Source organism: Hemicordylus capensis, chromosome 4, assembly GCF_027244095.1.
Source record: "Hemicordylus capensis ecotype Gifberg chromosome 4, rHemCap1.1.pri, whole genome shotgun sequence".
In the NCBI taxonomy this organism is placed as follows: Eukaryota; Metazoa; Chordata; class Lepidosauria; order Squamata; family Cordylidae; genus Hemicordylus; species Hemicordylus capensis.
This window is the reverse complement of record NC_069660.1, coordinates 318,887,433-318,914,622: the sequence shown is the minus strand read 5'-3', so window position 1 is coordinate 318,914,622 and position 27,190 is coordinate 318,887,433. Positions and strand designations below refer to the sequence as shown.

The 27,190-nt window shown below is 46.4% G+C and overlaps 1 protein-coding gene across 2 annotated transcripts; it reads right to left on the bottom strand.

Annotated features, from left to right (window-relative positions):
- Positions 1-794: 794 nt before the first annotated feature.
- On the bottom strand, positions 795-26,202 carry MAFA (MAF bZIP transcription factor A). 2 transcript variants are annotated; one of them, XR_008307303.1, is made up of 2 exons: positions 25,769-26,202; positions 795-1,120 (listed from the first exon to the last, which is right to left on the bottom strand). XR_008307303.1 is itself a non-coding variant. In XM_053250723.1 (2 exons), exon 1 carries the CDS (start codon positions 25,448-25,450, stop codon positions 24,470-24,472), a length of 981 nt encoding a protein of 326 aa, XP_053106698.1. In that variant the 5' UTR covers positions 25,451-26,202; the 3' UTR covers positions 795-1,120; positions 23,814-24,469. The 2 variants fall into 2 exon arrangements, 1 of the variants encoding a protein (XP_053106698.1); XM_053250723.1 differs by having other exon boundaries at positions 23,814-26,202.
- Positions 26,203-27,190: the final 988 nt, after the last annotated feature.

The window sequence follows — 27,190 nt, the reverse complement described above, 5'->3', positions numbered from 1 at the left end:
CTGACTGCATCCTTATGAAAATGTAGCAATTTGAACAGAATTTTCCAATGGCATTTTTTTTTAATGATGTAAGCTGATGTAAAGTTAATTACTGAGTAATGCAAAGTAAAACAGGGGTTCTCAGACTTGGATCCCTAGCTGCCTGACTACAACCCCCATCATCCCCAGCCACTGTGGCTGGGAATGATGAGAGCTGTCGTCGAACAACAGCTGGGCACCCAAGTCTGAAAACCCATAGAGCGAAAGGATCTGAGATCTGCTGGGGGCAGAGAGTCCAAAAGTGAAGCTTGATATTCCGTTCGCTAGTCAATTCTGATTTCATGACTGGGTGGCCTGAAAGCCACAGTGGGCATGGCCCAGTGAAATACTCTGCTCTTTTACAGCTGCACCCAGTTTAGTAGGAGAGAATTGGGGAGCTGCTGAATCCCTGCACTGAAATCAACAGGACCTAAAAAACACTTCCCTTTGGGCTGGAGTGGGCACTGCATGTCTCAAAAACACAAAACCCATTAAATGTCGTCAGTCCACGGAAAACAAAAGCAGGGTCATTCTAGTGTATGGGCACCGTGATAAATACATCATTCCTCAAAAGGAGGCTGCTTTATCTCCCTCTGCACAGAGATGCATTTCCTGTTGTGTTGGCGGGAGGACCACCCTGGGTATTCTATTCTTTATTTTTGACTTGGGGAGGGGGGAACCAAGCATTTTGGGGGGGGGGAATTCAAATAGATACAGTACTTCTCCTTTCTTATCAGGCATAAACTTATTTTACTACATTAAAAACATGAAATGTATTATGCTATGCATAATATTTTATTGTTTGGTATCTCAATCTTCCTGAAACTCCATTAACTATCAGGGTCTTCATTTTATCCAGTCGACAATTACAAGCAGACCAAGGCTAAAGATGAAGCTGTGGACGGCAGATATCCCATTCTGATGAACATTGACTCAGTATGTACGTCAGTACGTGTTCTGGTTTACTCAGAGTAAAATGATTTCTCCACACTGAATTCAATCCAGCTTACTCACAAGCCACTGTTCTAAGGATATCCAATTTTCTTTCTGTTATCCCAGCTGGCAATTACTTAAATGGAAGCCAGTTAAAGAAATTATCAACCTGGTAATGAAAAAATGGACAATTTTATTATCTGAACTTAGAATGTGGATCTCTGTATTGTTGTGCAGAAAGTAGTTCGTATTTTTATTTACATTTTTTAGAAAAAAGTCAGAAAATAAAACATCCCTATAATGTAATTAAGGGCTCACAAAACACAATCGGATACTCCATTAAACTTTAACACCCATGATACCCATGTATCATCATATCCAGTAGGGTGGAAATTCTGTGCGCTTACCTGTGAGCAGACCCCACTGAAGTTAATGGGGCTTGCCACAAAGTAAACATGCACAGGATTGGGCTGCAAAGTAACTAAAACAAATCTATATCCCAGTAAATAATATATGCTTGAAAATACTAGCATAACTTGTCTATTCCGCTAATTAGAATCTAAACATTCCATTGCTTGAGATTCCAGACTTCCACTTCAAGCTTCATGGATTTCAGAAAAATAGGAAGTATGCACTCCTTGAGACACGTTTCTCAACTCTTTCACATTGTTTGGTTTGTGTGCGGGCGCAGATTTTCAAACATGCATCCACCCATTCCATTTGATGTAGAAACGGAGGAATCTGAGGCAGACGAGAAGTAAGAGGAGACAAGGCGGAGCTGGGTCAAGCTTCATCACCATTCCCACCAGCCTGCAGGTGCAACAAGCTCAGACGACCCCCAGAGGGCACTCCTGGACCAAACCCATGAAGAGGTCCCGCTATCTGCTCTCCCCTTCCCAACATCAACCCTTTTTGCTTGTTTAATTGGGTTCCCAGGTATGGACTTTTACCTGGGATTTGCAACTATTTAAAAACCCCTGAAGCGATTTCTGTGCTAGAGGGGGTGTCTGGAGTCCCAGCGATCCAAATCATTCAGTGGCCGTTACCCATGAGTAGGTCCATTGGGAACACTGGCCTTATTCAAGTGTGACATTTGCTGTGTGGTGGTGGTGGGAGGAGCTCATTTGTATGCTGCTGTGCTGGCAATCCCCATCCCATTTCCTAAGCCAAGTGTTTTTTGCAGCAGCCTGCCTCCTCGTTGACTCCCGTGACCGACTCACTGTCACTGGCCCGGTGGCCCAAGGAATGAGGGACTTCTTCTTCTGACTGTGTCGTGTGTCTCTGCTGCTCGACTGCTGCGGTGTGCACCCAGCATTCAGGAAACCTATGCTTCTCCTCTATGCACCACTGCGGAGGGGAGACTCGTGTTGAACTGTGGAGAAGGGGTATGTTGTGTCTCCCCCCCCCACACACAATGAAATAAAAATGCCCCATTTGCCCCATGGGATTCTGTGATCCAGAGGTTACTGGTGTTTGAACTGTGTGGAAAGGGTTCTGCAGTGGTTTCCCTCCCCACTGAAAATGAAAAGAAAATGCACCATTTGCCCCATAAGGTTCTGCGATCCAGTCAGAGGAAGGCTGGTGTTTGAACCGTGTGGGAAAATGGGTGCGAGTTCTATTTACTGTCAAATTATCCTGTTTTTAGCATTATACCAATTAGCATATGTAAATTTTATGCAATTTTTTAAATGCAAGATGGAGACTTTTTAGGTGAACAGCACCAACTGTTTCCACTTTTGGGGTGGCAGATATCGACTATTTTCGCCATCTGGAGCTGGCAACCCTATTGTTTAGTAAACCCAGTCAATGCAGTAGCAACACAGTCATGACTATCATCATCTTCTTTGCATCTTGTTTCTAAGGTCTGCAGAAACATGAACTGGCTGTAACATTGACACACTGCTTTAGAAATATTTTAAACATCATTCCAAAGCAATGTCACACAAGGGCTATTTCCCCAGTTTTTCCATTTCAGGACTCAGGAAAAGAAGGGTTTTTTCTCTGGGCCTTCACATCTTCTTTACCTATGAGGTCAATACCTGTTCACTGAATATGCAAATTATTTTTAACAAGGCATCAAGCTTTAAAATGGAGAGAGAGTTTGTGGCTCTCTCTGCTTGGATTTTGTGGGCACTATCATGCAGATATATGCTCTCAGAAAAGTAAAAGGTAGGGGACACCTCTGTCTCTGCCTCACACACACTTCACCTCAAGCAGCAGGTTTTACAGTACAATGAAGCATATTCTCCATTTATTTAAACCATTTCTACCTCTTTTTACCCCAAATGGGTCCATAAAGCAGCTTACAATTCATTCATTCATTCATTCATTCATTCTCTCTCTCTCACTCACACACGCAAAACAATCTCCAGCAAGCAAAGCACTGAAACCCAAGTGTTTTTTTGAAAATAAAGCAAAGGATTTCTACACTGCCCCCAGAAACTAAAGAAAGAAGGGGCAAAGGAAGCCTCTTTGGGGACTCAAACTTGGCACCACCAGGAAGGCAGTCCAGTTGTTCTACTGGCCCATCAGTCTTTCCTCAGCCCCCTCTCCACTGGCCTCTCATCTCTTCCATGTGCTGTGGATTGTAATGAATTGCTTTATTTGCTCCAACAACCAGGGTTGTATTACATCCAGAGCCGGGGGGAGGGGGGTGTCCCACACACAGAGGGGCGCCATCCAAAGTACAGCTCAGTACTTGAAATGATCAGATCAATCCTTTTCATTCAAGGCAGTAATCAGCTAAAATATAACTGCAGGATCGAGAATTATTTCAGTACTGGGGTTATTACACAGACACAGGATGCAGCTGTGCAATGTCATGCACGCAATGGAATGGAATGCTTGGGCTATTGCACAAGCACAAACTGAGCTGCGCAACAGTGAAGCTGTTATATAGATTGGCTGCACAGTCACACAACTCCCTTTGCACACTTTTTGTGCTTGCACAACAGTGCTCTTGTGCAATGGTGCAAGCATTACGTTCCATCATGTGCGCAGCATTGTGCAATATGTCAGCTAGAGAGAAGAAAGTGGGAGCCTCAAATGAACATTCTGCCCACCCCCACCCACCCGCGCACCCCACCCTCCAGCCTCTAGGACCAGGTTCCATCTGCAACTCCCCAAATTTAAATGCACTGACATCCAAGGAACCGGGCAAAACATTCTCCCAGGGTGTGGTCTGAAGGCACAGGATGCAGCCACTTTGCTGAAAGCTAAGCAGGTCTCAGTCTGGTCAGTGGTTGGAGCGGAGACCACCTGGGAACCTGGGGCCACGTGGTGGAAGCAAAGCAAGATAGAAGTGAAACAAATAACAGAAGCGAGTGAAGAATTACCCCTCTCTGCGGCATGAAAAGTGCAAGATAAATATGGAGGTCGACAAGAAACAATCGAGGGACTGTCAATGCTAGAAGAATCTTCCCTCCCATCCAAATTCCTAAAGCTGACCAAGACGGAGAGCTGTTGTGCCAGAGCCTGACAGGACCGGGGTGCTCCAGGCATCTCACGGCAGCCTGCCCCACCTTAGGCCAATTTAAAATCAAAACAAGCCCATTGCCAAGAGAGCTGAAAACTATATCGCTCCTCTATTCCAAGGTAAGGCAGCACAGGCCGACTTTATTGTCGGGGCGATTTTTCAACAGAGCATCTTTTTAAAAACCTAATCGTCATCACTTTTGCGTGAACCAACTGGCATGCAGAGAAGGTGGGTTGCACAGATCCTCGAAGAGCTCCCCGTATCAGGCCATACACTTCATTAAAGCCAAATGACCACAGGCTGTTTCAGTGTCCTTATTCACAAAACCACTCTGTCTCCCCTCCTGACCACTTAGCCTGTTATGTAAGGAACCTTATACCAGCCAGTTGCTTTCTTCAAAGCCACACACATGCATACTCAAATACATGATGCCCTTTGCAAAAGGGAGGGGAGAGAGGGAGAGATGCGAGGGGCAGGAAGAGAAAAACCTCACCAGTTAATCAGCAGCCTGCACACCTAAACAAAAGTAGAGAGCAGGCTCTATATTATTATTATTTACATTTTACACCCCGCTCTTCCTCCAAGGAGCCCAGAGGGGTGTACTACATATTAGGTTTCTCCTCACAACAACCCTGTGAAGTAGGTTAGGCTGAGAGAGGAGTGACTGGCCCAGAGTCACCCAGCTAGTATTCATGGCTGAATGGGGATTTGAACTCGGGTCTCCCCGGTCCTAGTCGAGAACTCTAACCACTACACCACGCTGGCTCTCTCTGTGTATCTATATATCCATCCCATTGGAAAGTATCCAGCCTTGTCAGAGAGAACAGAAAATCACGGCTTCAGAATAGTTACAAAATACTGCTCCTCATCATAATTAGCCTCCACACAGCACTTCTGAAGGGCATTTGGCATTTTAAAGCAGCAGCACAGGAGGTGCAGTAAAGATCTGGTAAGCTACGCTACAGACCAACATTATGCTGAAATTATGCAACATGTAATTTTACATAGAGGAGAAATCAATAGCTTTCTCCACCGTTTGCCAACGATGCTGATGGAGCCAAGTCAATCAAAAATATTAGAAAGCAGAATGGTTCCACTTCAGAACGCCAAGCACGAGCGTCCACAACAGCCGCCGTATTTCTCCTCCCTTGGTGGCCCTTTGAAAGCACCATTTGATGCTTCCAGAAATCCAGTCCCTACACATTTCGGTTAGGGAAAAGGAGCGCGAAATGCACTCACTGCCTATAATGGTATTATGAGATTGCTGAAATTTTAATGTGTCAGCATTAGCACCTGATCCAGTGGGATGGCTTTGCAAACAAGTCTCCAGGGAGATTTCCTGCGAAAGCTCCATTACAATGAATGGCAACAGCGGGGAGCAAGGGCAGCCATTGATGTGCAGCTCCCAGCCCTTTGAATGGGGCTTGCATCGGGGATGTTGCTGCCAGATGAGGCATCCCTTTGTGCCATCTGCAGCAGAATCCACACCCCAAATGCATCCATGTTTAAAATGGAGCTCCAAGACACACACACACGCCTACACCTCTAAAGGGAGCTTTAGAGACATTCTAGAATCATCCAGAGCATCCTGGACACCTGAATAAAGTAAACTTGTGCCATTGAGTTGGCCGACTCCTGGATAAGGCTGTAAGAATTAGTCTTCATGGCTCTGACTGGAAGCCATGAAGTGCAGTAGACGGTTTCTCTCAAGTGTCCTCAGAGAGGAGAGGAGAGCTGGTCTTGTGGTAGCAAGCATGGCTTGTCCCCTTAGCTAAGCAGGGTCTGCCCTGGTTGCATATGAAAGGGAGACTAGAAGTGTGAGCACTGTAAGATCTTCCCCTTAGGGGATAATGGGGCCGCTCTGGGAAGAGCAGAAGGTTCCAAGTTCCCTCCCTGGCAACATCTCCAAGATAAGGCTGAGAGAGATTCCTGCCTGCAACCTTGGAGAAGCCGCTGCCAGTCTGTGTAGACGATAATGAGCTAGATGGACCAAGGGTCTGACTCAGTATAGGGCAGCTTCCTATGTTCCTAAGTGTAAAGAAGATGATTCCTGTTTAATGGTCTTCCTCGGTTTCTCCCTAGCACTGCCATTTACATTTTCTATGTGGATTGGCTCATAGAGGGTAAATTTCCAAGCCCTTCTGGGAAGAAAACTTTGAATCAGAAGAGGCTTTGAGATGCATGCGATCAAGCATCCAACCTGCCATAAAAGGCTGAAGCAGGACAGAGGACCAGATTAAGCACATTATGCAACACCTTTCCTGACAGTCTCTAGCCATCTTGATCCATATGCTAAAAATGTAACTGCAATCTTGTGAACATGTTTGGTGCGGGACACAGAAATAGCCCCAAGCATCATAAAGAGGTCACAAAGCTAATGACGAATTTGCTGAACAAGAGAGAAATTTGCCCTGTCTTGGTTCGCCGAAGTAGGAAAAAAAAAGGAAGGAAAAAAATAATTCATACAAAAAACACTCCAGTATGTCTCATGCATGGCACCACATCTTGGTATGTTAGCAACACCACACCGGCCTTTGGGTGAAGCGGGCATCTCCCTCACCTTGAGAAAAGGCACGGCATGAAAGTGTCCTCCGCAAATGCACACACTGAACAAAACCCCCGTTTTGCTAACAAATGCTTCGGCAAGGAAATGCAAAGTTTTCAAGTGTTACGATGTTATCCAGAGTCACATGATTTGACAGTGCCTTCAAGCCCAGAATTGCAAGACTCACAATAAAACAGCAAATATCACTGACTACTAATTTTTTGTTTTTAAAGGAAATCTATTTCTGGCACTCAGCTCTCTACTGAAATAAGCTTGAATGTTCAGTTGCAGGGTGTTCCCTAAAACGATTGGAGGGACAGAAATAAAAAATAAAACTCAGTCTGTGGCAGTGTTTTGAAGCCAAGCCATTTGATTTGGGGGAGTGAACATTCAATTATCTGGAAACATCCGTGGATGGAATGCCAGAATCCTAGTCAGGCTTTAGTATGTATTGCCATTAAAAAAAGTTGTTCAGACAAAAATCAAAATGGAAATAAAAGCTGCAAGGAAAGATCTCTCATCAGTTTAGCCAAGAAAAACAATACCCAATAGAATATCACATTTCCCTGATATTTATGAAGAGCAAACTGAGTCATTGAGTGGCTGGCCATAACACACCTTGTCTACCCTGTGCTCCAAAATACATGTACTTCCCATGCCTCTGATTCCACAGTGAAAATTTACAACTGGGATTCTTCATCAAAAACTGAATCATCAGCAGATTTGAGCAAGTAATGCCAATTTTATTACTGAATTTTTTTTCCTGTAAATCACCTTGGTCAGTATCAAGATATTTCCTAAATGCATGTATTACATTTATCCCCCATTTCATGAACCAGGTTTTTCCAGAAACTATTTGGGTTCATTATATCAATGTATATAACGGGTTCTGGCTAGCTTAGAAGTGTGTTCATTCTTTTTAATTTTAAGGCTAATAGACCCTACACCTTTTGAAGCAGGCAGTTTTTAGAAGTCGCATTCTGAAAGATCGAGAGAAGACAGTTTTGCAAGACCCTGTCCCAGGGATTCATTCCCAACCTTGGGTCCCCAGATGATGTTGGACTACAACTCCCATTGTCACCAGCCATTGTGGATGGGGACAATGGGAGTTGTAGTCCAACATCAACTGGGGACCCAAGGGTGTCCTGCACTCTACGTGGGGCTGCCCTTGAAGACTGTTTGGAAGCGTCAGCTGGTTCCGAATGCTGCCGCAAGGATGCTCGTGGGTGCAAGTTGCTTCACGAGTATTACACCCATCCTGCATCAGCTTCATTGGCTACCAGTCTGCTTCCAGGCTAGATTCAAAGTGCTGGTATCAACCTTTAAAGCCCTACATGGCTTGGGGGCGAGGTACCTGTCGGACCGCATTCACCCATATGAATCTGCCAGGGCCCTCCACTCATCATATCGTATTGAAGGAGTTACACTGGCTGCCAATATGTTTCCGGGCAAAATACAAGGTGTTGGTCATACCTATAAAGCCCTAAACAGCTTGGACCCTGGGTTTTTAAGAGAATGGCTTCTTTGTAATGAACCTCGCCGCCCATTGAGATCATCAGGAGAGGTCCGTCTGCATTTGCCACTGGCTTGTCTGGTGGCCACTCAGGGACGGGCCTTCTCTGTTGCTGCCCCGAGGCTTTGGAATGCACTCCCTGTTGAAACAAGAGCTTCCCCATCTCTGACATCCTTTAAGAAGTCCTTAAAGATGAATTTCTTTACCCAGGCTTTTAACTGATATTGTTTTGATTGTTGTTTTTAGAATATTGTTTTAAAATTTTGAATTGTGTTTTAAATTTCTTGCTTTTAAATTTTTTTGTTTTTGTTTTTAATTAATGTTTTACTTTTTAATCTTGTTGTAAACCACCCAGAGACGCAAGTTTTGGGCGGTGTAAAAATATGATAAATAAATAAATCATCTCAGGCCCTGCTCATGACTCCACCATCAACAGAGATCCAATTGGCGGGGACTAGAGAGAGGGCCTTTTCGGTTGTGGCCCCTTGGCTTTGGAACGCTCTCTCTGAAGAGCTTCACCATGCTCCCTCCCTCGGTGTTTTTAAAAAACATCTTAAAATGCACCTTTTTAAGGAGGCTTTTTAATGCTCCATTATTACTTTGTTATATCTGGTAGGTTCTTTAGCTTTTTATAATTCTCAGTTTTAATTTGAACCTAATAATTGTGGTTTTTAATCTGACTTTTAAAAAATTTAGTTAACTGTATTACTTTTATTGTATCTGTGTCTATCTTATTGTTGTGAGCTGCCCCGAGCAGTAGTGCGCTGAAGCCAACAGACAGTGAATGGGTCTTGGATCTGGCTGCTTGGGTCCATGAAGGTTCTGGGCTAGGTCAGGTGACCCTCTAACTCAGGTGGCTGGGTGAGGAAGAGCTGCATGCCTGCCCTTGCACTCTGCACGCCATGGGCTGGCAGAGCATCTGATCTGGTCCCGTCTACGGCTTTGGGTACTGCACACACTGCTCCAGTGTCTCATCTACAACATGGGAAGAACAGTGGTTAAAGAGAAACGTAGTAGAAGGATACATCGAAATATTTGACTTGTAAATTATAGGTAAGCCACATTTGAGGGTAAGGGGGGAAATGGTACTGCACAAATATACAGGAGAAACACTCCAAGCATTCTCCCCAAAACTATCCTTTGTGAATTATGATGTTGACCATTCAGGCGATTTGTAAAACCCAACTGCAATTTCAATTTCTAACTTTTATTCTGGATTCAAATATTGCACATTATTTGATCGTTGATAGGGGCATGCAACAGCCTTTAAGAGCACCCAATAACTGACCTACAATTTTTAGTATGGTAATTCATAACACAATAATGGTTTCCTGCCAAAATCAAAGTCGTTGAGGTATGCCAAGCAAAAAGCATTCAAATTCTAAATTGTGAGCTAAATCTTGCATTCAAATAACAAAAGCTGAGAGTTTAAAATATTTGCAGAAATTTGTTGCAGCTCCAACTCTTTTTAGAAACTTCTGGCATTCCAACAAAAATGCTAATCCACCCACCCACCACTGGAAATCCAACAGATTTCTCATTCCCTCTTAAAAATAGGCAGGTTTGGCCAAGACGGAGTTCCAAGGTCTGCAGTGGACAAAGATTTTTTTAAAAAGCGGTTCTCTTAACACAGCCATCCAGTGACCGACGTAAGAGCCTAGGAGGCCTAGTCTTGGAAAAGACCACTTTCTGCCGTTAAGATGACATTATTTTAAAAGCCACATAGAAAGATGTGGAGCAAGCACTTTCTGCAAGACCCTAAAAGTGTATCCATTGCCAAGACTCTGACCACTTTAGGCTGAAATATTTCCTCCCCCCACCCCCAGCCTCAGCCCCCACCCTCCCCTGAGACGGCAAAGAAGTGCGTATTGCACTCAACACATGTCATGTTTCACACCCTCCTTTCGGGACACATGTTTTCAGAGACACGCACAGGAAGAAAATAGCCCAAGGAAGAAAGAGGCACAGCTGCTCCGAGAGGGAAGAGCTGTTTGGCCTCCTCCACTGAGCCCTTTGAACCCACTTGGCATGCCAGACGAAGGAGTCTCAGATGCACCAAACCTTCCAGCCTCTCTTGACCAGGACTGCCTGCAGATTATGAGTGGGATCAGGGGTGAAAAAGGGGGGTCTGGATGACATAAAAGAGATCTCCCCATAATTGGTAGAGTGGGCAGGCAATTCAGAATCATACGCACGCACGCACACGCACACACTCAAGTGTGGAGGCAGCTGGCTCCTGGGACGACAGAGTTGATCGAGCCCAGGAATTCAGAAGTTTCATTTCTTCGCTGGAGCTCGGGGACAGACCATCCGGCGTCTCTTCCCAGCTCCGCCAGACTCCCCATACAAGGCTTAAGCCAACATGCTGTGAAATGTGGGAGGCTACACTCTTCTGCAGTGACCTAGGTTTGCCTAGCAAGAAGTGATCATTTGACACAACTTGTTTCAAGGAAGTGTCTGAAGAGTCCATTTGCTTTTCTCTCTCAGCCTGGCCAGTTTGGGATCAGCAGGTAGATGAAGACTGTTCATGCAAGCAAGAAAAGGTACACATACTGGATTCACCCGAATCAAGGAGGATGACCCTGAATTTAAGATGACCCCCTTAAAAAGCAGAGGTTAAATACAAGTTATCCCTTGAAAGAAACAGGACTCTGAACATAAGACGACCTCCTGATTTCTAATATCAAAAAACTTGGGGAGAAAATCTCATCTTGGATTCAGGTAAATACAGCCCAACCAGTTTGCACAGAAGAGGAACCTCTGGGCTACTTTGTAAAAAAAAAATTAAACACAAGTCCTTTGCATTGCATCCTAGAACCAGCCATCTCGTGATGTTTTAATAAGAGGCTACATTATTTGAATATATGCTTTAATGGTTGGAAGCTGTCTCAAGCCTATTGAAACAGACAAGACAGAAACTTTAGAAATAATTTTGCATTGAACAGAGACTAGAATACCAAAGTGGTAGCCTCAGCACCATCACTTCCTTCTCTAAAAGCGAATCTTCTCATCATGCCTCAGCTCCTTATTCCTCATTCCCAGCTGAAACAAAGTTAATCTATGTAATGTAGCTGCATCTGAGCCTAGCTATCTCTATTCTCACCCTTTGCCATCTTGCCCTAGCAATGTTTAAGTTCACAAGATCCTCAGGGCATGGACTCTTCGCTCTTTTTGCTTTTGTTACTCTGCAACGCGAGACTAGTACACACACACATACAGTCATGAACATCCTTGATCTTGACTATATTCTGCATAGTTCCCTGCATGCTAAATCAATAGGCATTCTTATCACTACTCAATCACTGTGTCATCACACTCAACGCTCAACGTGTAAGAAACAATACGAGGAGAGCCAAGAAAGTGATCTTTTGCTGGGAGTGTGTCACTCAGTCACTTGAGAACTAGTTCGAGGACAGCTGGACGACCTCTCCCATCCACCACCCACACTCCTCCATCACTTAGGATGCAAGAATTATTAGGGATACTGCTGAAACTGTAGGCAACAGTATTATCCAAAAAGTACCCTCCCACCGGATCCCTTGCAAGGATTCTGGGGCACATCTCTCCAGTCAGGCAGTGTGGTCCAACCATGCTTTAGGCTGGCCTTGCAGCGCTTCTTTGGGGGTGGGGGAATTGCAAATGGAAGCTGCTAAAGGGGAGAGATGGGCTCCCACTTCCAGACGCGATCCAGTAGTGCAGCTCTACCTGATGAATGGCCAGCCTGCAGGCAGCGCGGCTCTCAGGTAAGGTGGGAGAGCGGAGCAACCCGAGCGTCCTCCTTTGGGCCCCACCCCTCAGCTCCTTAGGATGAACCACTACTGGATGGCATCTTAGAAGCACATGCTGACTTGTATATATCCTTCACACGCCTCCAAGGAGCTGGCACCATGTGGGGGGAAGAGTGCCCGGGAGTGAAGATGCAATTCCAAACCGGCAAACTCAAGCATTTGAGAAATTAAACACGGACTTTCTGAACATAAAGTTTCTAATAAAATCATCTAAACACATTCTGCCAACCTGCAAATAACCACAAAAAGAGACAAAATTAAAGTGTTTTCAAAATGGTATGTTCACCTTCCCTCAAAAATAATGGGCTAGCCAGCCCAAGGTCACCTTGAGAGCTTTAGGGCCAAGCAAGGATTTGAACTCGGGTCTCCGAGTCCTAGGCCGACACTCTATCAGCTACACTACACTGGCAAAATCAGTTGCATCTGCTGCGAGTGAGAAGAACAGAAACACAAAACCGTTAAGTGCCACAGCGGCAAACATCCCAGGAATGGAGTCTGCTCGTAACACTGATATGTCCGGAACGAAGAGTTCTCGCCTTCCTACACAGTCCATCTTCCCTTCACTCATCCATGTTCCCAACTAATATGCAGCCAGACATGTTGGCTGGACTCACGTCTGCTTCCCTAGTTCCATGCACAAATATAAATATACAAACACATGTACAACTATGTGTACATTGGTCAGGGAAATTGTCTGAAGGCACATGACTCCACTCTATTGATGGAGAAGGTTTGGCCATCAGATAGGAGATCCTCAAGGAACCTGAGAGAAGTTGCTCTGAGCTCTTGAAGGAGGGAAGTAGGTATTATCAGATAATATATTTATCCACACCTTTGATGAGAAGAAAGGGGGGGGTGACGGATTTTAATTCTTGCAGATCTAAGACTGCAAATCTAAAGTGTTCAAGCTTAAACCTAAATGTACAAACATACATGTAAATTCCTCTGAAATCTAAAGGATCAACTTCCCAGCATGGTTATGAGATGCTGCTGCAAGTGCATTTTGCACTCTAGATCTGAATCAGATTCTCCTCCAATCATTCTAGGATGCAAGTTAAAAAAACCTCAACTGCAAAATGCAGAAATCTTGCTTCGGTGTACAGTCCTGCATTACCATTCACATGCGGCAAAACAGAGAGCGCACGCTCTGAGGTGTCTTTTCGTTTTAGTCTTTTAGTCTAAATACAGGAGGCTCTCTTAGTTTGCAGGGACTCCATTCCTGCCTATTTCAGTTTCAGGTGTATAATTTATATTTGGATTTTTAGGACAGACACAGATGGTCCAAACGGTAAGACTTGTAAAGTTCCAGAACCATGCAAGACACAAGGAAAGAGGTGTTGAGAAACCGACAAGGCCTGTAATAGAAGTGTTCCTTCAAGGTCCCAAGCTGCAATCCAGGCAGCTCCAGTGTGCTTAGTGAATCCTACACAACCAGAGGATGTCCCTTTCAGTTCAATATATACCAATAAACAAACTGCTGCAAAATTGGGCAGCTTCTCTGTCTGCATCTTGCCCCTCTTCCAAAGAACTCAGGCTATTTAGCCTCTCAGTGACCACATAAGGGAGGTTAGTCTGTATATACAAAAATGCTGACTATATTCCCCCGCCCACTAGAATTTAGGAGATTAGAAGGCTGAACCTGACAATGAGTCCTCAAATCTCCTTGTTAATTATCCACAGGATTCTTGCACCCGTCCCCTGAAGCTTAAATTTGCCCAGCTAGGAAACACAGAACTATGCATGCATGTTTTCTTCCAAACAGGGGTACATCATGGTGCAAAGGAAAGGGGTTAACTCCCCTTCTCCAGTAAGTCCTTACCAGAACACCTCCCCAACATGCCCCTTAGAGGTCACAGAAAAAATGAAGACTAGTGCAGCCTTAAAAAGAGAAGAGGGGAGGAACGAAGCAAAACGGCAGCTTTTAAATGCATCTGGGAAGGGAAGGATAGGAAAGCATGATTACCAGAAAGGCAGAAACCAATTATGAATTAATGGAAGAGAATTAAGCCACTGGATTCAGTTCAGAAAACAGCAGCCTCGGTTTCACGTATCCGTGGTTGGGTCATAGGGACCCAGTTTCTTTATCCACAAGGAGAAATATTGTTATTTTCACCTATCCGTGGTTTCCAAGTGGCCGGAAAGAACTTCTGATATCATCTCCTGTCGCCATTTTGTAGTGCCGAGCCATTTTGTGGCCCTTTTGTGTGTGTGTGTGGGGGGGGGGGGGGATAACCCTTAAAAAAGTACAAAAATCAGAGGATTTGGAAGGTTTGGGGGCATTGCTGGAGAGCAAGGTACTGTGCTTATTTCTGCCCCCTCCCACTTTTACGTGAGATCTTCAGCACACTTTAGTGAGATTAGGAACCTAGATCCACAGTCCCCAAAGAATTAAGATATCTTTATTTGTGATTTTGTTATCTGCAGGAATAGGCCGGAATGGAGCCCCCGCAAATAAAGAGAGCCTCCTGTATTTAGATGTTCATGTCCGGTTTCTAACTGTATTTTTTTAAAAAACCATATGGGGAAAGTAGGCCGAAAGGTATTTATACAAGGCTGTCTAGACGGGCGGGAGCAATATGCATTTTATTGCCCTGTTCACAGATTTTACATGCTCTCCCAGGAAACACCAGCATAGAAGGAAAGATACACATCACCAAGCAACAACAGACCCAGTCCAAGAAGCCCGAGAAGCATTTCGGAAGTGGGTTTCCCCAGCCCTCGCTGCTGCCTTAAGGAGCAAAATTCCTGTTCTCATAGGATTCTGCACGCATTACAGAGTCTTCTAGTTACTTTACCAAAAAAAACAGCGCCTGTATGAGAAATATAAAACATTGCGCTGAGACTCAACCCCCCCCCCCAAAAAATGAGTATCCATCTTAACTCTGCTACCAGTGTTCCACTGCACTGGCGATTGTCAATGTCACATTTGGTAGCCCTGCGCCACTGTTAGTATGGTCCATCCTAGCCACTTATCTATTGCAGCAAGCCCTAGAATTAGTGGGGAGGGACGGAAATGTAACCAGGAGGAGTTGACAAGAATTACTCATCTCTGCACAGCATTCATGCTAATGCACACACATTGCATTCTAAAGGACGCCACGGTCCTTTCCAGTGCTTGTCTCACCAGGCACACGCACACACACCCCCATCCTGGCCATCTGACTTCATGCCCTGTAGTTCCACTCCAGCCAATCACAATATAAGAAAGCAGAGAAGGAATTCAAGGGGATTTTTAGACCTTCTCATCCAAACCTGGGGAAAGAGGAAGGAGAGGAAGACCTACTAATTCCCTACTACCCATGGAAAAGAGACAGAGGCAGCAAACACACAGGTCTCCATTGGGGCTTCCGGGGCAAAAAACTGGGAGTAACTGCCCAGGTCTTAGAAACGTAGGCACGTTCCACAGTTAAGTATCCAGCAGCACTGAAAATTAAGGTGCTGGAACAAGTTCTGATTGTTATTTTGCACACAAATGTCCTCAAGATAGAAGCTGTTGTCTTTGGATGTGGTGTGCCTAAAGAACTGCTGCATACTATATACGTATCATTTATGGTATACATACATATACACACTGGGCAGAATCCAGACTAGGTTAGTCTCGACTAAGTTTCAACAAAATAGTTAGTCACAACTAACAAGCCCTCATATTTTATTTACATAAATTACATATTTAAGTTATGTAATAATATTACATAACATTGTTTTCAGTGGGCCTCGATCTGGATTCTCGCCAATGAACTGCCTTGTGCATTTTGCAATAATGCATTTAAACTAAAGCAAACAAAAAAAGGAGGCACACTTATATAAAGACTCCTGCAGCACGATTCATGGACACGACAGATAAATCACCATCCACACATGACCAAAATTCATTCTTCCCTGCACCTACAAGAGGGAAGGAGGCACTGCACCTCTTCTGTTATTTTGTTTCTTTGGTGAAATGTTCTTGTAGCTTTTTGGTTTTAATGTGCTTAATTGCATGCTTTATTCCTTTTTGTGTGTGAGAGCTTCCCAGAGAACAATTGCTATGGGGTAGCCAATAAACAAAGTGACTATTATTCTTTCATTTTAGTCTTTCCAAGCAGGATCCATAATTAAGCTCCCAGAGAAGGTTCAAATTGCACCATCCCTGGTACTTGCCATCAAAAGACAAACTTGTTCAAATCCGTTATCCAGTTAAATGACTCTCAGATGCTAGCAACAGACAGTCTGTCGTTTTAGGTAGCTCAGATTAAGAGCCTCAACATCCCAAGACTTTGCTTTCTTTCCAAATAAGCTCATGTCACACTAGTTCGTGAACTGATTAAGTACGCTGTTGGATTAACTGCATTTCCCCAACAACCTTTGTCTACTCCAGCACAAAAACACAAACTGGTCACAGATTAGTGTTGCCTGCATGGGTTGCAAGCAAGTTCCTTTAGAAATTTAAAAAACCCCAAAACATACAAAGTTAACATTCCCTGCTGCTACAATCCTGAGTAGAGTTACCTGGAAGTAAATTGCACTGAAATCACTGGAGCCTACTTTCAAGTCAGTGTGATTAAGAATCAAGCAGCAAGCCCTAAAGCAGCGAGCCCTTTCAATAATACTTAGTTGTGACTAATTTTGGCTTTCTTTTATTTTCACCAAAAGAAGTGTAATATCTGTATTTGGAGGCCAGAACTGGACGACTGGCATATCCTGTTCCATTTCATGAAAAGAGTTGGTGACCTAGACACCAAGGGGCACCAGAGGATAGTTAAAACCCTAGAATAGGAGTGAACATGTGTGCAAGACCTTTTGGCATAGGCTTGCACAGGTCAAAAGGATTCAAGCCTCCAATGAGGCATCTGAAAAAGACGTTACAGGTTCTTTGGCACATCTCAATGCAAACTAACTGTACAAAGAGTGCCACCTTTCCTCCAAACCCGGGAGCATAACTTCGCGAAGTCCAAGGCAATAGCCACTCCATCTGCCACCACCTCATACCACCCCACAAGCAGGTGGGATTCTCAACCTTGGGTCTCCAGACTAAAACTATTATAATTCATATCATCCCCAGCCACAAAGGCCAATTTGGCTGAAGAAGATAGGAGTTGTAGTCTCCTAGATCAATGACCTCAAAACAGTGGTACATCTGTTGATAACCTCCAGACTTGACTTCTGTAATGCGCTCAACGTGGGGCTGCCTTTGTACGGAGTCCGGAAACTTCAGTTGGTTCAGAATACGGCAGCCAGGTTGGTCTCTGGGTCATCTCGGAGAGACCACTTTACTCCTCTGTAGATGGAGCTACACTGGCTGCCAATAGGTTTCCGGACAAAATACAAAGTGCTAGTTATAACTTACAAAGCCCTAAACGGCTTAGGTCCTGGGTATTTAAGAGAGCATCTTCTTTGCTACAAACCCCACCGCCCATTGAGGTCATCTGAGGAGGTCCATCTCCAGTTACCACCAACTCGTTTGGTGGCTACACAGAGACAGGCCTTCTTGGTCACTGCTCCAAGATTGTGGAATGCGCTCCCTGCTGAGATACGATCCTCCCCATCTCTGGCAATTTTCAAAAAACACTTGAAAACCCATCTTTTCAACCAAGCTTTCTCAGCTTTTAAAAAATGTCTGTTTTAATTTTATGGTTGATTATAAACTGTTGATTTGTTTTAATTTTTATATGTGTTTTGTTTTATGTTAACCGCCCTGGATTATGCCATTAGAGAGCCAGTGAGGTTACTAGTGGCTACAATGTAAGACTGAGCAGACCCAAGTTCAAATCCTCTCACAGCCACAAGACTCTCTGGATGACCTTGGACCCATTGTCCTCTCCTGGCCTAGCCTACCTCACAGGATTGTGGTGGAGACAGAAGCGGGCCTCCATACACTAACTTTAGCTCTGTAGCAGAAGGGTGGGATCAAAGTTAAATAGCATGATACTTCTGCATAAACCCATCGGCATAAAGAATATAAGAGTAAACTCTCCATTGGTTCTGTCACCCAATAAACAATGTTTTAGCACTGAAAGAAGCATATCATCTGGAAAACTACTATAAGCTGTTCAATGGAACACACACAACAGAGGTAAATTTTACAAATGGTTATCTACAAAAGAAGCAGATTACTGTCTTACTGGATGGTACCCAGTTTTTATATTTCAGAGATAGTTGCTTTTAGAGGCCTATTTTAAAATTCTTATTGGATTGTTTACACTGGCTGTTCTCTGAGCTTCTGAAAGGTGGGATAGACATTATGCAATACAAACTCAGATGATGCCTGTTAGAATTTACAGAATTATCAAAATGCATCAGCACTTCCAACAAGCCCTAATGTAAAAGCAAGAGGGGTCATGCATCAAGGAGAATCCTCCACAGGACAGGGACGTATAAAGATGCTACAGCACACAGGACAGAACCTGTGGTGGGATTCCCAGTTAAGGGTTTCTTGTTTGTTTTTAACACAAATAAGGAACCAGATGTGTTTGCAATCAAAAGGAAGTAAACAGTTATGGAACTCATTGCCACCTGACATTGTGATGGCCACCAGCAGAGAGCAATTTTCAGAAGAAAGCTTCACTGAATATACGTGGAATGGTCTGCCAGTGGCCATGAGGCAAGAAAAAGAATTTGATGTACTGGAGAGAGATAGCATGCCTGGCTTCTAGGTGCCAGAAATTCAGAAGGACTAGGTGTCCCCATCATGCCCAACTATCTGACTAGTCACTGCACTGGTTGTAGCCCAAACACTGAGCTACATGAACCATCGTAAGACAATTGAACCAGCCTGCTTTTGGAAACAGGATACCTTCCATAACTAAAGTCTTTCTTATTGCAGAACATGTGTAACCTACAGAACATAATCGAGGACACACCCTGAAAATGAGAGATCCAACAGACCGGTTCCACCCCACTCTCTCCAAGTTAGGAATCTGGCTAAGAGCCAACAATAGAGTCCACGAACATAAGGCAAGGATACCCTACCTTGGGGGGGGGGGAGTGGGACCTACTCAACCGCCACAATTTTAGAAGAGTATATTTGAAAATGAAAAGCTTCTTGCTTTTGCTCATATTTGTCTGATGCCCAAGTCTTTGAAATTATTGCCTATGACTCGGGTAGCCAGGCAGGGAGTGGAAATTGCGGCTAGCGCCCTTTCTCTGCCCTTATTTAGGCATCATCCCATAGGCACTGACCGGACGCTACTTTCTGAAAAAAGGACAGAGATGGAGAGTGGCTTCAATCACACAAGTCTCTCTCTGCTTTGGATTAGACCAGGATCTGCAGACAGCAGGAAGGAAAAGCTCTCTGAAAAGACCCAAAACTCATCTACTTGCATGCAAAGAGGAGCCAGAAGCAGAGCTAACACAAGTTTAGAATCCAGAAAGACAAGGTGAGAAGAGAAGAGAAAAGAAGAGAAAGAAGAGGGAACGGCATTAGGTCCTCCAGAAGAGGGACCAAGCCATCAGCACGTAGAGTGGCTGTCTCCCTGCTACCACCATCCAGTCCAATTAACATTGTCCCACTTCAGGGGGATTCTCTGATGGTGGCCTTGCACGCAGTTTCTGGCTCCAGAAACACATACATAACCCAAGCCAAGCACTGCAAACCACCCTACTAATAATCAAAGCAGCAGCCAGTCAGTCAGTCTCACTCTCTCCTTCTCCTTATAGCAACAACCAAAGAAAAAAGACCCCTCAAGAATTCATTACGAAACATTTGTTCACATCAATACCTGAAGTAAAAGGAACGCCAAAGGATCTGGCATTGCGCAGAGTTGCGCACTGCGAAAAACAAGCTTTCATACACAGCACTCAGAGTGGCAACCTCAAAGCAGACAAAACACAGAACATGGTTCTGTAACAATCAGGAAAAGGGCTCTTTTCATATGAGAAAGATCCATCAAATCACAGTTCCACAAAAGCCAAGGGCAATTTTCTGTTGGTTTCCTAAGTACATCAGACCACCATACAACACCTTGAAGCTTCTGACCTCACACTTCCAACACAACATTTCAGCAACACAGGACAACAGTTTTTAAGCCAATACACACACTCCATCAAATACATACACACACAAAACGGGGATGAGGGAGATTTAGGACAGCAGCAGGCTGCATCAAGAATGAAAATTAGCTTAGAAAAGCTGGACAAGTGAGAAAGTAGTACGGAGGACAAAGGAGAGGAGATGCTGGAACTTGGAAAGCAGATAGAAAATTAACAAAAGTAATGAAGAGGGCAAATATCAGGTGAAAGAGATCATTCCCAACTGGGAAATCCACTGCGTCCTTACCAAGAGTAGCAAAGTCCAAAATGCATACAATAAATTTAAAACTAGACCAGACAAGCTATTTGAAAACATGCTCAAAGTCTGGCCGAAGGAAGACAGTCCACCATCTTTTCCATGCCCAATAAGTATGGAAACAGAGGCCAAGACTCCCTCTTTGTGCTTGGTCTCACGTAATAACGGGATATTTAAAGGTTTTTCCCTTTCCTTGATACAGTACAAAGCTAGTTCTTAAGGACAAATTCTGCCCCAAAGCAAAGGGGCCTGTTCAAACTATTCAGGAAGCAGAAAGTGAGAAATTCTACAGACTCCAAATCTCCTGCCTCTTTCACTGAAATGAGTTTGCACAAAGCCCAAGAACAGTACCTGTTGGGCACCTACAGTAGGCAAACCATACAAACACAAAGGCCATCCTTCTGTACACACCAATGGAACACAGGGAACCCCGATTTGAACACTTAAAAGAAGGGGGGAAAGAAACCCACATTAAGGCTCCCACACAGACTTCACTCATGTCAATAGTCAGGCAGTATTCATTGCTGGTGGACTGCGGCCAAACCAGCAGAACACAAACATAACAAAACCCTCCCAAATAGAGGCAGTGGCAGGCAAGAATATTTAGAAATTTGGCAGGATTATTTTGTTTAAAATTTCCAATATGAATACAGGTACTTGTTTTAAACAATTTCACTGGAAACAATTGCAAAGAAATTAAGTTCAGGTTGAGCCATGCTATTCCTATTTTTCAATAAGCCTGTACTTTTGCAGATTAAAATGCTCACCTCCCTTACTAACTTTCTAATAAATTTAGGGGGGAAATTGCATTCTGAAATTTGAACAGGATCTTCCTCAGCTCTCTTTACACACTTGATGTTTTTTAACATGTGGGGAACTTTGAGAATATAAATTCTTCTCAGAAGCAGAAGTGAGAAATAAACCAATTCATTACCATAATAAATAAAAGCCAATGGGCTGCACTATGGATATGGTTATATCATAAGGCAGCGGGAAAGCTGTTAAGAGCAGGACATTTGGAGTGGAAATCTGTTCTTATTTTTAAGATAAAATTCTTTTGTAGTATGCTAGGAACAGCACACACAAGATGGCACAGCTGACCTCTCTCCAATTTAGAATCTCTCACTTTAAATCTTAAGGAGGGTCAGCAGATCACAAGAAATACGATTTTTAAAATCAAGTATGACGAAATTACTCGCCAAAGAAAAGCTTGAGCTGATCAATTCATATATTGTAAAACCTACAAAATATAGTCAATCCACAATACATAGTCTTTTTAAAAAAATATGCACACACAAGTCTATAAATATTCCACTATTTTAAAATTTCAGGTTAATACATTGTCAGAAGCATTTCCAATGCGTGTGGGTGTTTTAACTGTAAGTTGAAAGCATTTCAAAGACAAGACTGCAGTCTCTATGCAAATAGAATTTTTCCCCAAGCAGAAAAAATGCAAAAATGATACATATTTTAAAGAAGTTATTCTAGAGAAGAGCAAGTATTATAATTTAAACTAGAAAGCTAAGCAAAAAGAAAAGGAAATCAAGTAATTTAAAATTATAAATAAATTACTTATTTTGGCATTATTCTAAATAAAATGAGTTTTAAACTGAGAGTCTTTGCACTTCATCCAATACAAAATAAAGCAAAGGTTAAATGGTATTCTAAATTCCTATATGTTTTTTAAGCTAGAAGTGCACATTTCCCACTTTAAGATACAGATTTGATTATCTTGCAAAAAAAAAAGGCAGTGAAGAAATTAGGAAAAGGAATTGTTCTCCATATATAACCTGAAACTTAGTCAAGCAAAATATCTTGAATGTGCAAAAAGTGCTTGGATAAAATCAGAAAGGCAAGACAAAATAATATACATATGTCTAAAGAGGTTTATTTTTGTTTTGTAGCAAATGAAAGCTAAAAGGAGGCTTTTGATGTCTGAACACAGAGAGAAACAAGTCATGACAAACAAACAAAAATATATATATATAAATATTAAGTTGGTTTGAGGTTACAACAGCCTGCATGGCTCAAGAGCAGGATGTGAAAATATAAAGTAAAATAATTAAGAACTGTATTGAAGCTGTAGATGAAATCAGTTCTTTTTTCTTTTTAATCTGGATGCAACAGTGTTAAAAACCACAGAAAATTGAAAGGTCATTTAAAATGCCTTGCACCTGAAAATGCACCAGTTTCCAAAATTTCACAAATTGTGCTAGGCTTTGAAGAAATACTCATCAGCTTTAGCATCTTCATTCCTTAAAAATTCTCCTCCTAAACAACCCATTTCTTTTAAAAACAAAAACAAAACCCAGCTCTAGATCATTTAAGCCTTTACCCAAAGCTTAATTGCAAGTTTTCAATAAATAAAGTGTGCATTTTATAAATCAAGGTTCAAACTGTATTTTGTTTCCTTGGAATTTAATAAATAATTCTGGTGCATAGTACTAGTAATATCATTATATAGCAGCCAACGGATTGCAGTTCATATATTACTCTATTGCCTTTCAAATTGTCTTACGAGTGTTAACTTTTCCCCCAATATTGTTTTAAACAGCATAGATATTCTTTTAAATCTCTATAAAACAGACAGCATTATTTAATCCAATTGATTACTGTATATAGTGCATTCGGCTTTGTCAACATCATTAAATTAATTCTTATATTATTTGCATGCTATTACATACAAACTTTCATTAAGACTTTTTTTTTAGTTTTCTGTTTTCTTTTAAAGTCACCAAGCAAATGAAGGCTCAAGAAAAGAACGGGGGCCAAGGGGGAGAGAAAGGAACTAAAGGCTACTTATGTACAAGTGGACACCTTAAATAAGTTAGTCTGGCTCAGGTTCCCCATTTGTTTAAAACAAACAAAACACACACCCACGCACACACAAATTAATTAAGAAAACAGGGACATAAAAAGGCAGGTAAACAAAACCAATTCTCTGGAGGCGGAAGCCCCCCCAGCCCCCCAACGAGGGGGTCCAGAGTTCGTCTTGTGGCGCTCGGATGCATTGTTACGGGGTGGGGCGCACATCACTTTGCAAACCGATTTTTAAGACTATTCGTAATTTGTGTCTTGCTTTTTTTAAAAAAATGCACCAACGAAAAGGGAAAAGAGTGAACTCAAACCTGACTTGGCGGGGGGCGGGGAAGACATAAAAAGAGAGAAATACAAAGTGGGGAGAAAAACCTGGTTCATGCTTCCCCCTCATCGTCGGTTCTAGTAGGAAAAAGAGGAGAGAGAGAGGGAGGGAGAGAGAGATTATGGAAATCCCATACATGTCCGGCATGCAGGAATGCTGAGGAGGGGGCCCCGGCACGGCTCGCCCCAGTCCCTCTCCAGAGGCGCAAGACCCAGCGAGGCTTCTGCCCGGGCTCGTCCCAGGCGCTCTGGCCGCTGCGCTGGCTTCACGTCGGGCCAGGCGGGCTCGCCCACCGGCCCGCCCCGGCGCCTCCTCCGCCGTGTGCCTTCCCTTACTGCGCCCGACGCCTTGCGCTCGCGTGTCTGTCCGTCCCAGAAGTTCAGACTTCGCCCGCCGGCTGCAGTCCTGGCAGCGCGCCTCGCGGCTTCTGACGGGCGGCCTGGCTGCGGCGAGGAGAGGCTGGCTTTGCTGCTGCTGCTGCTGCCGCCGCCCCGGGCTTGGCTTTTGGGAGGGACGGCGGAGGCAGCCGCAGCCTGCTTCTGTACACGAAAGACGGGCTCTGGGGGGCGGGGGTCCCCTCTCCTCCCCGGAGCTTCACTTTTTGCCTTCAGTTCTTGTGTTTTGCCCTGGCCGCGGCGGCGGGGGCGGGCGGCAGCCTCCGCCCGGAAAAACAAACACACACGAGTCTCTTCGGGACGCCGCCCGCTGCTGCCCCTCCGCGCCTGGTATTTACACGAGCTGCGCGCCCCGCCACGGAGCGAGGGGCTGCTCCCCAGCAGCAGGCCAGGCGGCTCACATGAAGAAGTCTGCCGAAGGCTTGCCCGCGTTGGGGGCCTGGGGCGGCGAGGGGTCCCTGGGGGCGGGCGCGGCGCTGGCGGCGGGGACGGCGGCGAAGGCGCGGCCGGCCAGCTTCTCGTACTTGTCCTTGTAGAGGTCGCGCTCCTTGGCCAGGCGGGAGACCTCCAGCTTGAGCTGCTCCACCTGGCTCTGCAGCTGGCACTTCTCGTTCTCCAGGATGTGCCGCTGCTGGACGCGCTTGTAGCGGCAGGACTGGGCGTAGCCGCGGTTCTTGAGGGTGCGCCGCTTCTGCTTGAGGCGGATGACCTCCTCCTTGCTGAAGCCGCGCAGCTGCCGGTTCAGCTCGCGCACCGACATGGAGACCAGCTGGTCGTCGGAGAAGCGGTCCTCCAGGCGCAGGTGGTGGTGGTGGTGATGGTGGTGCCCGGCCGCGTGGTGGTGCGCCGCGTGGTGGTGGTGGTGCCCCGACGGCGCCAGCTCCTCGCCGGGGAAGGGCTGCGCGCGGAAGCCCCCCTCGTAGCCGCCGCCGCCGCCGCCACCCGGCTGGTGGTGGTGGTGGTGGTGGTGATGGTGGTGCGGGGTGCCGATGAGCGCCTCCACCGCGTCCTCCGGCGTCAGGTTGAGCGCCTCCGGGTTGAGGTGGTGCTGGTAGTTGGACATCCAGTAGAGGTCCTCCAGCTGGGCCTTGCCGGCCGCGCCCGCAGGGTTGCCGCCGGCGGGGTGGGCCAGGTTGGGCGCGGGCTGCCCGCCGGGGCTGGGCGCGCAGAAGCTGGGCGAAGAAGGCACCGAGGAGCAGGGCGTGCTGATGGGCGTCGACGAGAGGGAGCCCGGCGGCGGCAGGCGGTGGCAGAACCTCTCGGCCTCGGCCGGCTCCTTCTTCACCTCGAACTTCATCAGGTCGAAGTCGTTGACGTACTCGATGGCCAGCGGGCTGGTGGGCAAGTCCGCCGCGCTCATGGCCAGCTCCGAGGCCATCTCAGAGCATAGAGGGCCCGTCTCGGGCGCGCCCCGGGCCCCCGCAAGCGCTCGCAGCGACGCTGCCGCCTCGATGTCCCTGCTGCCCGCTGCTGCCTGGAGGCGCCCCGTCCCTGGCGATCGCAGCGGCAGCGGGGCGGCTGGGGGCTCGCCCCGCCTTCCCCTCCTGGCTCTCCAAAAGGGACCTTCCGACGGGAAAGAGTTCAGCAGGAAAGTTGGCAGAAGTGGCGAGTTGCAGGCAGGGACAGAAAAAGACAGAGGGGGGGAGGGAGGGGGGGAGGAGCTGGGCCAGGAATCTTTAGGGAAAGTTGCACTCACTCGAGAGGCTCCGGCGGCGGGAGGGGGCGCGGCTCAGCGAAGGGAGGGGGCCGCTGCAGCTTGCTCCGCCGGCCGGCCGGCCAGCCCGCACCCCCTCGCCTCTTCCTCCTCCTCCAGCTCGGCCTTCGCAGGCAGCCGCAGAGACAGGCGGAGAGTCCGGCTCCTGCCTTCCTTGCTGCTCTCCTCGGCTGCTGGTCAGTCCGTGGCCCCTTCGGAGTCCCAGCAGGGCAGAGAGAGCAAGCAGCGCGCCCGCCAGGGGGGCCCCCACCGCAAGCAGCCGCGCACTTGCTCCAAGCAATGGGGGGGGGGGCGGTCTTGGAAGGGCCGGGGCGCCCCCTCCTCCCCCCCGGCTTTGCAGGCAGCAGCGGCCGCACGAGGGTCCCAGGCGCGTCCCCCTCCCCGTCCCAACCGCCGCAGCCACTTCCGCGCCTCCCCCCTTGGCGAGTAACTGAAGTGCTGAATGGAGCATTCTGCCTTTTATAAGGAGCAGAGTCAGGCCCCGCCTGCCAAGGCGGGGGCAGCCGCCTCCCTGCCTATAACAAGCCAGGGCTGCCGGGGCAATTTGCCTATCCCTATAGCAACCCCGGGGTCCAGCTGTCAGTCTCTTGCGGGAACAGCTGGAAGCCAAGCGAAGGGGCGGGCGGGGGGAAAGAACGGGAAGTGCCCTCTAGTGGCCGCGCGCAGGGAACGCAGCCAGCCAGGCGACCCCCGCCGGTTCGCTGGAGTTCAGAGGAGCGCCTCGGGCGAGATGGGGTGGGGGTGGGACGCGCCTCTCCTGGCAGCAAGCGAGCCTCGGATGGCGGCGCGTGTCGGGGGTGTTCCCCGCTATCCCGCAGTCTTGCCTAAAGCGCCTCACCAGGAGTGGGGACTCCCGCCAAGCACTTCGCAGAGAAACAGCGCCTACGCGCCGCAACCATCCAGCAATTTGCCCCTCGGCGGCCTCTCGAGCTGCATCACCCCCGCCAGCGCCAGCCTATACCGAGCTTTGCAGAGCAGAAGGCGAAAGCAAGCCCTGCCCCGAGGAGCTTGCCATCATCTCGCTGCGTCGCGAAAACCTGCCACACAGACCAGAGCCGGAGAGGCGAGCGGGAGGAGGCCGGTGCATAGCGACGGCGGCTGGGACCCCGGCCTCTCTCTTGGCCGGCCACCACGCCACAGAAGGTGGGTCAGCCTCGCTCGTGCGGGATCAGTCCCCATTCAGGCAAGCTGGCCGTGGCCACAGAGATGCCCCCGAGGAAGCCCACAAGCTGGGCACGACGGGTGCTGCTGCCGGAGCCGCCGCCGCCACCGGCCTCCCGACAGGGCTGTCTGTTCAGCACTTTCTGCCTTCCACGAGGAGAAGTCCAAGAGGAAGCCGCTCCCAAGCCCATCCACTGGCAGAGAAACACAGACCGGGGGAAACATCTCAAACTAAACTGTAGC